Source organism: Ochlerotatus camptorhynchus, unplaced genomic scaffold, assembly GCF_037179485.1.
Source record: "Ochlerotatus camptorhynchus isolate MF236.1 unplaced genomic scaffold, CSIRO-AGI_Acam_v1.1 ptg000357l, whole genome shotgun sequence".
Lineage (NCBI taxonomy): Eukaryota > Metazoa > Arthropoda > Insecta > Diptera > Culicidae > Ochlerotatus > Ochlerotatus camptorhynchus.
This window is the reverse complement of record NW_027040845.1, coordinates 5354026-5368368: the sequence shown is the minus strand read 5'-3', so window position 1 is coordinate 5368368 and position 14343 is coordinate 5354026. Positions and strand designations below refer to the sequence as shown.

The following is a 14343-nucleotide window of genomic DNA, read 5'->3' as shown; positions in this document are numbered from 1 at the left end:
CGTGAGCGAGCCAGTCGATTGCTAGAGCCGGCCAATCCAATCGATCCGCCGGCTTGGGGTGGATCGAGATATTTCGTCTCCATTATAGATGACTACAGCCATTTTACGTGCATCTACCTGATGAAGAGAAAGTCCGAAGTCTTCGTACATTTTCAAGAGTATGAAGCCAAGGTTTAAAAAACGAATTTGCAAGCTAACTGTCGACCAGGGACGTGAGTATTGCTCCGGAGAACAGAAAGCGTACTACAAACGAAAGGGAATTCAAATTCAGCCAACCGTTGCATACTCGCCTCAACAAAACGGCGTGGCTGAACGGTTCAACCGAACCCGAGTAGAAAATATGCCAAAGTTCATGTGGTCGGAGGCAACACTTACTGGAACGTACTTGTTGAACCGGTGTGCTACTGCTGCTCTGTCGGATAATCGTACACCTGCTGAGCACTGGACAGGTGCGAAACCTGATCTCTCCAAACTGCGTATCTTTGGATGTAAAGCGTTTTCGTGGGTTCCAAGCCAGCTGAGGAAGAAGTTGGACAACAAGAGTCGGGAGGCGGTCATGATTGACTATGCTCCAAATGGCTACCGCTTATGGGAAAGAAAAGCAAGAAAAGTATTCATCTCTCGTGACATCAAGTTCGATGAAGCTTCTTTACCATACGCAAATGAAGAAGATGAAGGCTCGAAGGTTCCCTTAGTGATTCCCATGCTGTATCCGCCAGAGGGGGACAATTCGTCGGCCGAACGAGAAGCATGAGCTGGTATCGAAAGCGAAACCGAAGATGAAGTCGATCCGGATACGCAAAGCACCGTTGATCTGGATGAAGAACCAACCGAAGAAGCTCCATCCGAAAACCCTGAGGCGCTCCCTTCACAACATAGAGGTGATGACTATTCAGAGTCTGACACTAGGCGCAGGCTCCCAGGTGAGTTACTTGACTTCTTTACTGGGTTTAGAGCAACAACTGCTGGTAAAATTTCAACTCTCCCAGCTCCCCCGGAATTGTACGCCGAAATCGAAGATCGAGAAGATCGACAGCTCTGGATGACCGCAGTTAGAGGCGAGTTAAAATCTCTTGAGGAGAATAAGGTGTGGACGACGGTGGAATGCCCTGCCGGTGTCAAGCCCTTGCAGTCGAAGTGGGTCTTTCGCGTGAAAGAGGATGAAGAAGGAAACCATGTGCGATGCACGGCAAGACTGGTAGTAAAAGGTTTCTTGCAGAAGGCTGACCTGGACTACAATGAAACATATGCGCCCGTTGCGAAGTTGACGACGATTCGAATTGTGCTGGCCGTAGGCGTACAAAGGAGATTCCAGTTCCATCAGATGGACGTCAAGACGGCGTTCTTTCATGGTGAGCTACAAGAGAGAATCTTCATGGCTATTCTGGATGGCGTCAAGGCAGACCCGGGACTGGTGTACCAGCTACAGAAATCGTTGTTGAAACGAAAAATTCAATCAAGCAGTGCTGAAGCTAGGTTTCACACATTCCAAGCACGACTATTGCCTATACACCCGTATCGACAAGAGGGGGAAAGACGTTGTTTTCATCGTGCTGTATGTCGATGATCTCCTGATAGCAGGTATGCAGCTGACCACCATAATGAAGCTGAAACGCGAACTGCCGGCGATGTTTGAAATGACCGATTGTTGACTCACTTTCTTGGGATGAAGATACGGTACGATCAACAAAATGGTAGAATGATGCTGTCTCAAGAAACCAGCCTGGAAAAGATCTTACAGAAGTTCGGCATACCGGAGTGCAATGCAACAAGGACGCCAATGGAGAAAGGATTGAAATTGGATCGTCAAGTGGCCGAAGATGTTCAAGAACCGTACCGTGATTAATTGGGAAGCCTGATGTTCGTGATGATGTCCACAAGGCTGGACATTTGCTTTTCTATCGGATATCTGGGGAGATTCCAACTTCAACCTGGACAACAACATTGGACAGCTCTGATCTATACGGATCGATGGAGTGTTGCTTGACGTTTACTCGAGACAATCAAGCGGCGCCACTCATCGGGTTTGCTGATTCAGACTGGGCCACCGATACTGACGACCGGAAATCAGTAAGCGGATTTGTTTTCCATGTTTTGGGATGTACTGTTGCATGGTCAAGCAAGAAGCAAACAACAGTTGCAACTTCTTCAAGCGAAGCTGAATACGTAGCGTTGAGTGCTGCAGCATCGGAAGCAATATGGCTAGTCGGTGTTCTAGGCGATCTCGGTGAGCAGAACATTGAACCAATCACCATATACGAGGACAACCGTGGATGCATTGGTATGACCAAGAACTTGGAGAGTAAGAGAGCCAAACACATCGACATTAAACATCATTTTCTTCGTGATCATGTTGCTGCTGGTAAGCTATTGGTGGAGCCGATTGCCAGCAACAACCAGTTGGCTGACTTCTTCACTAAATCGTTGGACGTCCGACGATTTGAGGAACTTCGGACGATGCTGGGACTATCCAAGCGAGAGGGGGTGAAATCAAAGTAGTCGTTGGATTACCTGACCTGGTCACTCCTATTATTTTTCGCTGTCATTCCAATTCAAGAGCTCGATTTGAGCAATTCTAGTTTGCTTTAATAAAACATTCTTTTGTTCGTTAAGTCTCGGCCTGTTCATTATTGCCCCGTCCTGTGCACAAAACGTACAACAAAGCCATAACCGAAACGGGAACGACTGAAAAAATATCCTCCATCATGCGATGGTCAAATTTAAATTTGTGACAGTGAGCATGCATAAGGACGTAAACACGATGATCGATTTTCTCTTTTGTTAATAACTCGCTAGAATTTACGTTTCTCGGTACGTTTGCTGTTGTTTTTGATAGCCAAAGCAAAGCAAAGCAAAGAGAAAATCGATGAAGAGAATCGATCATCTCGTATACGCCCTTGTGCATGCTCACTGTCGATTTGTAATGTAGAATAACTGATAAATGTACATCAGCCTAATGTCCTTCAGCCTAATGACCTTCAGCCTAACGTACTTCGGTTTCATGACCCAGCACCGAATAGTCAATAAAGACAAAACGATTATCATAGGGGTTTTCGGTCAGGTTCGAACATCGGTTTTGCCGAGGATCTTCCGGTATGGAATTTTTCTCGTTTTCCCCTAAGTGTTTCCTCAGATATTATTGCTTGTTATTCAGGCCTATTCCTAGAATCGTGTGACTCACTAGTTCAATTTGTTCATCGCAAAAGGACCCGGTGCGATGGGTGGCTTGACCTACCACTCCCAAGTAACAAATCTAGAGCTGCTTGGCTATATTCAAAATTTATAAAGGTTTTATTGCAGCTGCAACCATTACCTACAGCTTTATCACGGTCATATACAATGCAAGTCATGAAACATTCTTATAGATATCTACAAAACCCATATAAAGCTAATTAAAAAACCAACTGATGCTTATGCTATTTTCACTTATGAAAGGTTTTATGATTGCTTTGAAGTATACAAAAAAGTAATATGAATTGCCCTTATAAAACCAAAAAATAAATCCTTTCGTTGCTTTATAAGTAAGCGCAATAAAACTAGTTGGCCATGAAACAGTTATTTTAAAACAATTATAAGCATTCAGTTGCAACTTGTCAGAAATGTAATGTTGTAAAAATAAACCACCTATTTAGGTTTATTTTTACAACATAGAAAAGAATCAAAACTTTCCGGTACTTCCAAGCGGAGCGCAAAGAAAATCAACAAAATTGTTAGCATGAGCATGAAAACATTTCGTGTATACGTATACGCGACGTATTGTGCGTAAGAAAAACGTCAACAATCTCCATGATTCTTCCGTTCTCGCTCGCATATACATGGGGTGACACGGTCGAATCTTGGTCGAAATACATGGAATGGTGACAGTCCTAGGGCAAAAAGGTTGAAATCACGCATAACTTTTCATAAAGGTTAATGTACCATTCAAAACTTTTCTAAATGTTTGTAAAATTCATCGGTTGCACCCGTAGAATAGGAATATACATTTGCCCTCAAATAAAAAAATGAATTCAAGTTGAACATTGCATTAGGTCCTAAGTAATATTGACAGATTCGCTTCGTCAACTTTCTCTTTGCATCCCCACGGTCATGTAAAGGCATTCCCAGGTATTTTCAGCACATAAATCGATAAAAGAAGCTTTTATCTAGCATCCAATACGACAAACACATCAAGAAACGGTTCTGTGAATAAGTTATTAACGAAAGAGAAAGTCGACGAAGAGAATCGATCAATGTTACTTAGGACCTAATGCAAAGTTCAGCTTGAATTGCTCTTGTAAAAAGAAAATAGTGCTCGTAATAAAATCATGCATTATGCTTCTCTTTCCTACTTTCATCCAATGCACACTGGGCCAGGAATGCAACCTAGCGGAGCAAAATTCATAACTCCGAAACGAAGCATTTCCGCGACTTGGTGTCTTCGGCAAAATTTCTCGTCATAATAAGGACCATCTAATGACATAAACAAATAGTTCAAAACTCTTCCGCAAAGATGGTGCCACAATCTAACTTCTTCTCTGACGTTTTGGAGACTTGATGTCTTGGGCAAATTTGTTTATCTGGACAAAATGAACAGCTCTTTCAAAGACGTAAAATTTCCACAGTCTACTGGTTCCAAGTTATATGGAGTTAAAGAAAAAAATGTCGAAAATATGGTTTTTTTTTTCTGTTTCGGTTTTTTTGCTTACAGCTTTATAATGTTATATTTTTCTCTTATGCAAATACATTAAATAAATAGATTTTGTGAAGAAACATACTGGATTAAACTTCAAATTTCAAAGATATTGTTGAAAAAACGAGAAAAAACACAATTTTTGAACATTAATATCTCCTAAAGCGCAAAAAATCGTAACCTGACATTTTCAGCAAAAATTAAGCAATACTCGATAAACAAAATATCAAAATTTGAGAGAGGTATATTTTGGTGTTTTGTAGATTTCTTCATTTTAATGGAACATTATTTTTTTCTATAACTTTTTCAATGCATTGAAATGGCGTTTTGAAGACTTGACGACTTTGGCAAAATTGTTTATCAATAAACAACTCTTCTTAAGACGTTAAAACTTCACAGCCTACTGTTTTCGAGGTATATTCATTTAAACAATGTATTTAAAATTAAAACACTTATTTTCACATTTTTTCTGTAATTTCACATAACTCGAAAACAGTAGGCTGTGAAGTTTTAACGTATTAAGAAAAGTTGTTTATTTTATCAAGATAACCAACTTTGACAAAGTCGTGAAGCCTTCGAAACACAAATTCAATGCATTAAAAAAAGTTATAGAAAAAAAATCATATTCCACTAAAATGAAGAAATCTAAAAAAAAACACCAAAATATACCTCTCTCAAATTTTGATATTTTGTTTATCGAGTATTGCTTAATTTTTGCTAAAAATGTCAAAATTGTGTTTTTTTCTCGTTTTTTCAACAATGTCTTTGAAATTTGAAGCTTAATCCAGTATGTTTCTTGACAAAAGCTATTTATTTAATGTATTTGCATAAGAGAAAAATATAACATTATAAAGCTGTAAGCAAAAAAACCGAAACAGAAAAAAAAAACCATATTTTCGACATTTTTTTCTTTAACTCCATATAACTTGGAACCAGTAGACAGTGGAAATTTAACGTCTTTGAAAGAGCTGTTCATTTTGTCAAGATAAACAAATTTGCCCAAGACATCAAGTCTCCAAAACGTCAGAGAAAGAAGTTAGATTGTGGCTCCATCTTTGCGGAAGAGTTTTGAAGTATTTGTTTATGTCAATAGATGGTCCTTATTATGATGAGAAATTTTGCCGAAGACACCAAGTCACGGAAATGTTTCGTTTCGAAGTTATTAATTTTGCTCCACTAGGTTGGATTCGTGACCCACTGTGCAATGTAAGCATTAGACATTTTAAGAAATTGCGCTTGGTGTTTTTCTTGCCTGCTGTCCTCTGTCGCCATATTGTCATTATGAAAATGCCATTAGCCTTGGAATAAAATCCAAGAAATTTCAATAAAATAATGGCTAAATAAGAGATCCGAAATGATTTCCAGTGTGCATTGGTATGAATTTATGTATTGAGATCTATTTTCTGTAAAATTAAGGTGATTCCATCAAATTCATATGATTTCTGAAACAATCTTTTTTGTTAACTTGAATTATTTTGGAGGCGCATTTATTTAACGCTCATATTATCTCAATATACACGATAACATTTCAAGCGCATATGTTTTGGAACTTCTAAAAAGTAATATATTTTCTTTAAGATTTTCACTAATGTCGCCATGAAACAAAATTGATTGCATGGTGATCTTGACACCAACACTCAAACCTATTTTTACCGCTAGAGATTTCCATTTGGAAAAAAAAGTTTCAGCAGAACAGAACAACAACAAGCTAATTTATGGCGGTTGCTTTGAAGCCAATACAAATTAAATTGGCTTTATAACTGATTTTCACCAAAGCGTAATAAAACTGCTTGGATACAATATTACTCTTATAGAGGCTATGAGAACCTTTTGTAGAGCATGAGGCTTCCTGACAAAAGGTTTTAAGACAGCTTTATTGTGATTCTCAAACATGCTTTATAAACCTTTTCAAGAGTGGTCCACTAAGCTGGAAGACGATCTTATAGCGGTTATCAAAAGGTTGTGCTGGAGCTATTAATTTTATTGGCGGTTTTATGAAATTGATCTCAATAACCACTAATAGAGTGCAATAAAACAAGAAATGCTACTTGGGATCGGTCATTGTAAAGCCTAACTGAATTTAGACAATTTGACTCGCTGCAGAGTGAGTTTCGGTGCGCTCAGCGGTTCCCGCTTGACGGCCTTAAGCAATTTTATGTTTAGCCTATGGGCGTGCAGATGACCCACTTACACTGTGAAACACAGATTTCCACAATTCAATCCGGCAGATGTTAAAGGTTATCTTCTTGCAGGGATGGCTCTAAGTCCGCACTAGGTACTCGACGCGTCGATTACATGACTGTCGTTCATCTTTCAGTCCGTTCGAGTTCATTGTTGTAGAGCTTTAGTTGTAGAGGATTCAATAAGATGCCGGTGTCATTTTCTTCCTCCATCGATCACGTTACGGCTTCGTTTCTGAAATCTGAAAGTTATCGGTAATTCCAATAGACATCGAGTCAGAATCTTGTGGATCCGTCGCGATTGCTTGAACACCGTATACGTTTGATAATTTCCAGATTCTCTTTCCCCTCCCGCTCCGAAAATGAAAATTCAAACACACTCACAAACGTCATTATAACTTCTTCTTCTTCTTCTTCGCATTTCAAGCTTATTGCATATCGCATATTAGCTTATTGCGTGCTCTCAACTTAGTGTTCTAGATGCACTTCCACAGTTGTTAATTGAGAGCTTTCGATGCCTGTACCATTTATGCATCGGTATAATTGTGTGGCAAGTTCAATCATACTTCTATGCCCAGGGAAGTCGAGAAATTTTCCAACCCGAAAAATTCCTAGACCGGACCGGGAATTGAACCCAGCCACCTCCAGCATGGTCTTGCTTTGTAGCTGCGCCTTTACCGACTGAGCTAAGGGAGGCCCATTATAACTTCAGGGTTGCCAAACTCATGGGATATTGGCACACTTCAGCCTACTTCGGCACTTTCAGCATAGCACATGGCACAGCTTTTGCCACAGCTAAATCCTTCGGCACAGATTAAGGTGTGCCCGAGTTGCATACCCGTTGTAGTTTCGAGAAATTAAAAATTAAAATCGATACAAAATACATCAATCACAAATACTAGCTTCTGTCGCCACTAGTTGATACGGACGGTATGTAAAAGATAATTCTAGCTTTTCCCGGCCCAGGCAGTTGATTACATGCTTAGAGTAAATAACGAAACTGAATTCAATTAACATACATTTACCAACAAACATTTCACCAAACATATAAGGCGTTGCTTCGTGTTTGCTTTCGCCGTAACAGTTTCCAGTGGCATCATTACATTACCGTACGACCATCGACGGCGATGATGATGGTTCTCATTATTGTGAAAAAAAAACTGATTTTGGCAAGACCCGACGATACCTAAAATTAAAGCCAAGAAATATAATTACTGTGCGAGGGACGAAGGAAGCAATCGCTTTGCCATATAATGCTAATGAGCAATGAGCAAGGCGGTACTCATGACGGATGTAACGGAATCGGTGGCTGGTGGGCGGTGAGCGGGGAAATTGAGCGTGTCAACCCCGTTCAAGGAGAAATGGGGACAAAATTGGCGCATTTCTGTTGAGGTGAGAAAATAGCGTTGGAAGAGGAGAGGAGGACTTCCAAAGCGGATGAAAACACATGTTGAGTGAAATATGGCTATGCTGATGTTTACGGGTCGAGATTAGGGTGACCGACCCACCAGGTTAGTTGGAAGTCGGAACGAGATTAGCATGTAACATGTTTGTATGTAGGTACATAATCTGTGTCAAATTATAGTGACCTGAATTCGTAGGTGGCGGTATGCAAATTGAAATCCAAAAACAAGGTGGCGTTTAATTGCATGACATTCGAAATTTGATTTCTTAATAACTGTTACAATGAGTAATTGCCATACTATTAGTTCCTAACGCTGTCGTTTCTCGGTCTTCTTTCAGACCTGCTCTCCAAAACATGGACCTGCTGAAGCACAACGACTGGATCAACTTCTCCGAGTACGAGTATCACGACAGCTTGATCCCGAAAACAAACCAAACCGTGGCCGAAGTCCAGCAGTTCACCAGCAACAACCTAAACCGAACGATCGAGAATGGTGTCTTCCAGAACCCGCGGGTTGCTGCCCTCAAGTCACGGCGTAGCTCGATGAGCGAAAATCTGTACGCCCCCTCGACCATCAGCGGATACGAGGTGGTGGACAAGCTGAAGCCGTCGACCTTCACCATCCTGGGTCACGGATCGGCGCCATACGATGGATCGGCCTACTTCGGAGGATCGGACATTGCCAACTCAGCGGAAGCGATGAGCGAATACGAACGGATGGTTAAATACCACAAGCTCGATGCAACGAAGCCCATTATCACTGATAAGATCACAACCGGGTCCAATTTTAGGTAGGTTTACGATAACTACATTATGTCTCTTGCGTTTTTTCAACATCTTAAAATTTTCCAATTTTAGAGTTTCCGAAGGACGCCAACACAAGAAACCAGCATTTACAATCATCAACGAGAATCTGCCCAAGTCGAGTTCCTTCGACGTTTCACCGGGACCGTTCCTGCCATACGAAGCCAAACAACGACTGGCGGCGACACGGATTCTGTCCGCCAGTTCCGTTGGAACCAGTGCCTTCCTGAACCGCCGAAATCATCAGCTGAACCTGACAGCAGATGAACCGTTCCTAGCGCACCAGCGGCGATTCAGCCAATCGGACGTTTCCCCCACTTCAGTGGGGAAGCGTCGAAAATCCGTCATCAAGAAGGGTGGCGGTGAAGGGAAGAAATCCAAAAGCAAAAACGCCGTCGCTGTCATTCCCAATCCCAATCGGAAGCAACGGGGAGTGCTCGGGATATTCAATCGAGCGACTCGGTCGCCCAGCAAACAGCATCCACATGTCAAAAGTGCCAAACTAACCGTTACCGGAGCATCCGAAGACGGACAATCATCACCGACCCCTTCCGAGCTGACGTCCGATGTGGCTGATATTCCCGACCATCAAGTACGCAATATGAAGCTCTTTTTGAACAGGCCGTTCCCCGTACGGCCGATGCTGTCGCCAGTACAGGACAAAAGTTCGATGGAGAGTTCGCAAGTCGATTTGAAAGAAGCTTCACCAGCTAAGGGAAAGGACAGTCACCAAAGAACACCAATGTTCAACATCCGAGGATTCCTATCCCCAGGGAGATTCAAGACAAAGAGTGAATCACCGACAAGGGCCGAGAAGGGAGGCCTCGCGTCAGTAGGAGAAGCAATGAACACGGCACTGGCTGCGGCAGCAATAGGTGACATCAAGCGAGCGGATAGCAAAGAAAAACAACAACCACCAAAGCGAAGCAGGTTCAACCTGGCGAGAGCCATCATCGACTATGGTAAAAAATCCGACCCAGAAGAGGAAACCAAGAAAGAAAAAGAAGAACCTGCCAAACCGAGGCCGGAAGTGAAGCGTGATGGTCGGAGGAAAGATTCGGAAGGAAATCGAGTGAAGGATAAAAAGGACAGCAAGAGCCCGAAGAAGAAGGGTACGAAAACGAAACCGAAATCGAAAAAGGCTGGCGGGAAGGATGATCATGATGATTACTACGAGGAGGATGAGAAACCCAAACGAGGAATGCTGAGAGGCGCATTGAATCTGGCATCCAGTCTCACCGCAAGAGGTGGCAGCAAGAAGGGCTCCACAAAGGAACCCATCAAAGCTCGACAAGCAGCAAGCGGAAAACGAGCTGGCGAGAAAAGTGCTACGACGGGAACGAACAGCAGAACAACCGCAGGGGCAAGAAGTGGGAAAGCAAGTGAGAGAACAAATCAGCGGGCTGGGGAGAAGAGTGCAAAAGCCGGAGCCAAATCAACTCCAAAATCGGCAGTTGGCCCCAAAGGTAAACAGATTCGGCGGAGCAGTTCGGCAAGTGCCTTGAATGTAGATAGCGTTAAGAAACTCAACCGATTGTATGAGAAGAATGCGAAAGCGGGCGATCGTAATGGGAAAATTCTGAAGGGACAAGACAAGAAATCCCGACAATCATCCGATAGTCTGCTGAAGAAGGCTGATAGTAGAGGAGAATTGAAACAAAAGACTGGAAGCAAATCGGCGACGGAGAAGGGAATCGAGAAGCGAGACTCGGAAAAGTCGTTGAAGAAGAGTGATAGCAACAAATCCATACTGAAGGGTGGCAAAAGAAGCGACTCCAAGGGATCTCTCATTGGGAAGCGGTCCGACTCGAAAACCAGTCTCCATCAAACGGAAGCAATGGCGCTGATTGCCACGACTGCCGCAGAACTTCCTGGTAGCAGTGGAGGAGCAAAGTCCGATGCTGATCCTGCAAAGACTCCTCTCAACACCATGAACGAACCACGCGCTGATAGCGGTGTTAAATCCACCAAGGTCACTCCAACTCCTACCAAGAAGCTGCAGAGTAAAGGATCCTTACTTAGTTTACTGAGCATGCGAAGCTCGACCCGGAAGGCAACGAACGTCGAAAATGGTACGAATGATTCTCGACCGGGTACGGCCCAAACCGGCATAGGTCGCTTGAAGTCAGCTTCGGTGCGGAACGTCAACGAAAAACCAGGAACACCGACGGATGGAGACAGTGGTTCACAAACCAGCATACCCGGTAGTTCAAAGTTTTCTAGACGGGGCATTCTCACCAAAAACAACAGTTTCATTTCGATGAAAAGCATCGTCCATGCTCGATCGTTTATCAACATTCGACCTTCGTCGAAGGATGGTGATTTGAAGAAAAACGATTCCATGCCACAGATGAGCAAAGTGCAGGAAGGTTCACAGGAGCATGACGAAGCCGACGAAGGGGGACTGACGATGGCCATGAGAGGCGGAGGAGGTACAATGACGACCACCTCGGCGACGCACACGATGACGGTGGCCGGTGTGGGCGAGGGCCAGAAAGTATCCAACGAGTACAGTGAACAACGGGGTGCAACGGGCCAGTCGCCGGAGATGGACCTGAAGGGAGATAATCCGGATATGATGGGAAATCAATCAAGTGCCAACACCGACTCAATGATGATGCAGCGGCATCAGGGCGAGGCGGATAACAGGTGAGTGATGCTTTGGCGGGAAGTCTAATTTTGAAGGAGCTCGTCGCTTTCGGTAGAGTTGATGTCTCTTCTTTTTTTTGGGACGTAATTCATTGGACGATGGTTCATTGACCGATAAAGGGATGGTGGTGTTTTGATGACATCAACGAGAAATTGAGTGACGAACTTGATGTAAACATTTGTGTTTGGATTTTAATGCGTGTAATGAAGGGAAACTTTTTACCTATATGTACCACTTATTTTTTATGACAATTCTAGATCGAACTGGAATTAGGGCGTAACAGCGTTTGTAAACAATGGCTTCTCTCGATGCCTTTAATTCCTAGAAATCAACAAGGGAAGCCAATGTTTACAACCATTTTTTTCCTTGATTTGTTTTCCGTCGATCTTGTTTCGAGGCAGCTGCCCCATCTGGAACCTACCTATCTACTCGTCAACTCAAGGACCGGTGACCAACGGCTTATCTTCCAGAAGGCGTGATCAGAGATTTTTTGCCTCAGAAAATCCCGACGGCGCCGACTGGGCTTGAACCTAGGCCTTTTGTATTGAAAGCACCGTTGCCAGTATTCCAGATTTATCTGGATTTTCCAGATATTCGGTCATCCAGCCAGATACACAGACAGATCACATCACGGGAGAGGTGAAAGTCGAAAACAGATGCAACTCTGTTGAATGTTCTCTGCAGTCCGCAAATCGCACCGTGTGCTCCATAATTTGTGCGACGTAGAGGCAGTCTTAGCATAAGATTATTACGAAGCGGTAGGGGTTGAACATTCAGGTCAATTTACCTCAGGATAGCCTCGCAATCTGTCCTTCCTTGCAGGATATCGGCCACGGTTAGGGCTCTGCTTGTGTCTCTTCTAGTTCGGAGAAGCTCTAGGTCGATAAGTTGACAACGGCTTTCGTAACTGGGTAATCGAAACGGATCATTCCAAGGCAATCTACGCAACGCAAAACGAAGAAAGCGACGTTGAACAGATTCAATTCTCTCGGCACCGTTGTTGTAGTTTGGGTTCCAAACCGCTGAACAATACTCAAGCGTCGATCGAACAAGCGAACAATACACGGGAAAAAATCCGATCTCCGAAATGAGAAAAATTACTCATGATTTCATGAGTCGCGTTGTATTTTCATGTTATGAAAATACACCATGAATAATATTCATGATATCATGAGCAACTTTTGCGTAACGCAGCAAACATTCCCAAAATCATGAATCATCCGAGTTGAAATCATGATCTAAATTCATGGGTTTAACTTTTGAACAAAAATGTTAAAGAAAAAAAAAGCCTCAAACTGGATTCGAACCAAGAACCTTGAGATCATTAAACCCATTCTTTGATCACTAGACTATCAGTACTTGTATAAGATGGAAGACAAAAGGCGTATAAGAGATACCTATGTAGTGCGGTTTATGGACACGGTTTGCCAAGTACGTGTAACGCTTGTAGTGGTCTTGATTCCACTGCATTATGAAACCAAGAATTTCCATGACGAAATCAAAAATCATTGTTACGATTTCATGGGATGGCAAGTTTTTTCATTTCATGATTTTTTGTTCATGAAAATGGAATCGGATTTGTTTCCGTGTAGAGAGATTTTAGACAGTAGATATCAGTGAAGTTTTTAGCTATCCTAAAAATGAACCCTAAAGTTCTTGACGCCTTATCGACAACATATGCAACACATTGAATGAAAGCTGCGAATCCAAGATCATAAGATGTTGTTTTCGTGAGAAGGTAATAGCGGAGCATTTGGCTGGGTTCACTACAATTCTGTTTAAACTGCACCAACTAGCGAATACATTCAGCTGACGTTGAAGAAAGTGACAGTCAGCAATGGAGCAGACTCGTAGGACGATTTTGAGGTCATCTGCATATGATAACCGAGGAGCTTCGATGACCAGATGCACGTTGTTGAAGTACAGTATAAAAATTCACGGTCCCATGTGGCTTCCCTGAGGTATACCTGATGTGGCGAAGAAGCTAGCTGATCTGAAATCTCCTATATGGAATTGTTTCAACATGTTTGCATGTTAATGGGTTGCAGAATCATGAAATTAGAGCCATTTTCTAAAGATTTTTCGCTGAAAAAAATCTTCAAACTTTTAAAAATAATGGGCCTTAATGTTTGTTTAATTGAAATTTTTCAATATGGAGGAACTTTTATAATTTTTTAATTTAAAGAAATCGAAAACTGTTCAGGGTTGAAAACAATAAATACAACCTACGAAAATTAGCAAAGCTTTTGAATCTAGACAACCACCAGGATTTTAAAGTATGTTTGTGAGATTTTTGAGGATAATTCATAAGGAAAATTTGAAAGGCATCTGATAATATTTAGCATTTTTTTTAAAGTACCTGTGAATATTGAGTTACAACAGTCTGAATTTCATTAGAATTCTGAATTGCCCTAGAATTTCAGAATTTTAAGGTAATGTTGAAAATAGTTTACAGTGAAGCAGTGAGGCAAATTCTTTGCGATACCAAATGAGAATTTCAAGTTAATTCGGAGTATAGTTCAAACCATCTTTGTAAGCTTCGTGGTCGTGCGTGGTCACTCGTCCTTCAGACGTATTGTGAGTGCCACGAAGTGACGGTTCGATTCCCGCTCCAGCCAGTGGAACTGGGTGTGGT

The 14343-nt window shown here is 42.3% G+C and overlaps 1 protein-coding gene across 1 annotated transcript in view; it reads left to right on the top strand.

Annotated features, from left to right (window-relative positions):
• stum (stumble) overlaps window positions 1–14343 on the top strand; it is a 101207-nt gene that overhangs the window by 26348 nt on the left and 60516 nt on the right. Inside the window, exons 2-3 of the mRNA XM_065231449.1 lie at window positions 8593–9045; window positions 9113–11707. Coding sequence (XP_065087521.1) covers window positions 8593–9045; window positions 9113–11707 — 3048 coding nt within the window. The remainder of the gene's footprint in view (window positions 1–8592; window positions 9046–9112; window positions 11708–14343) is intronic.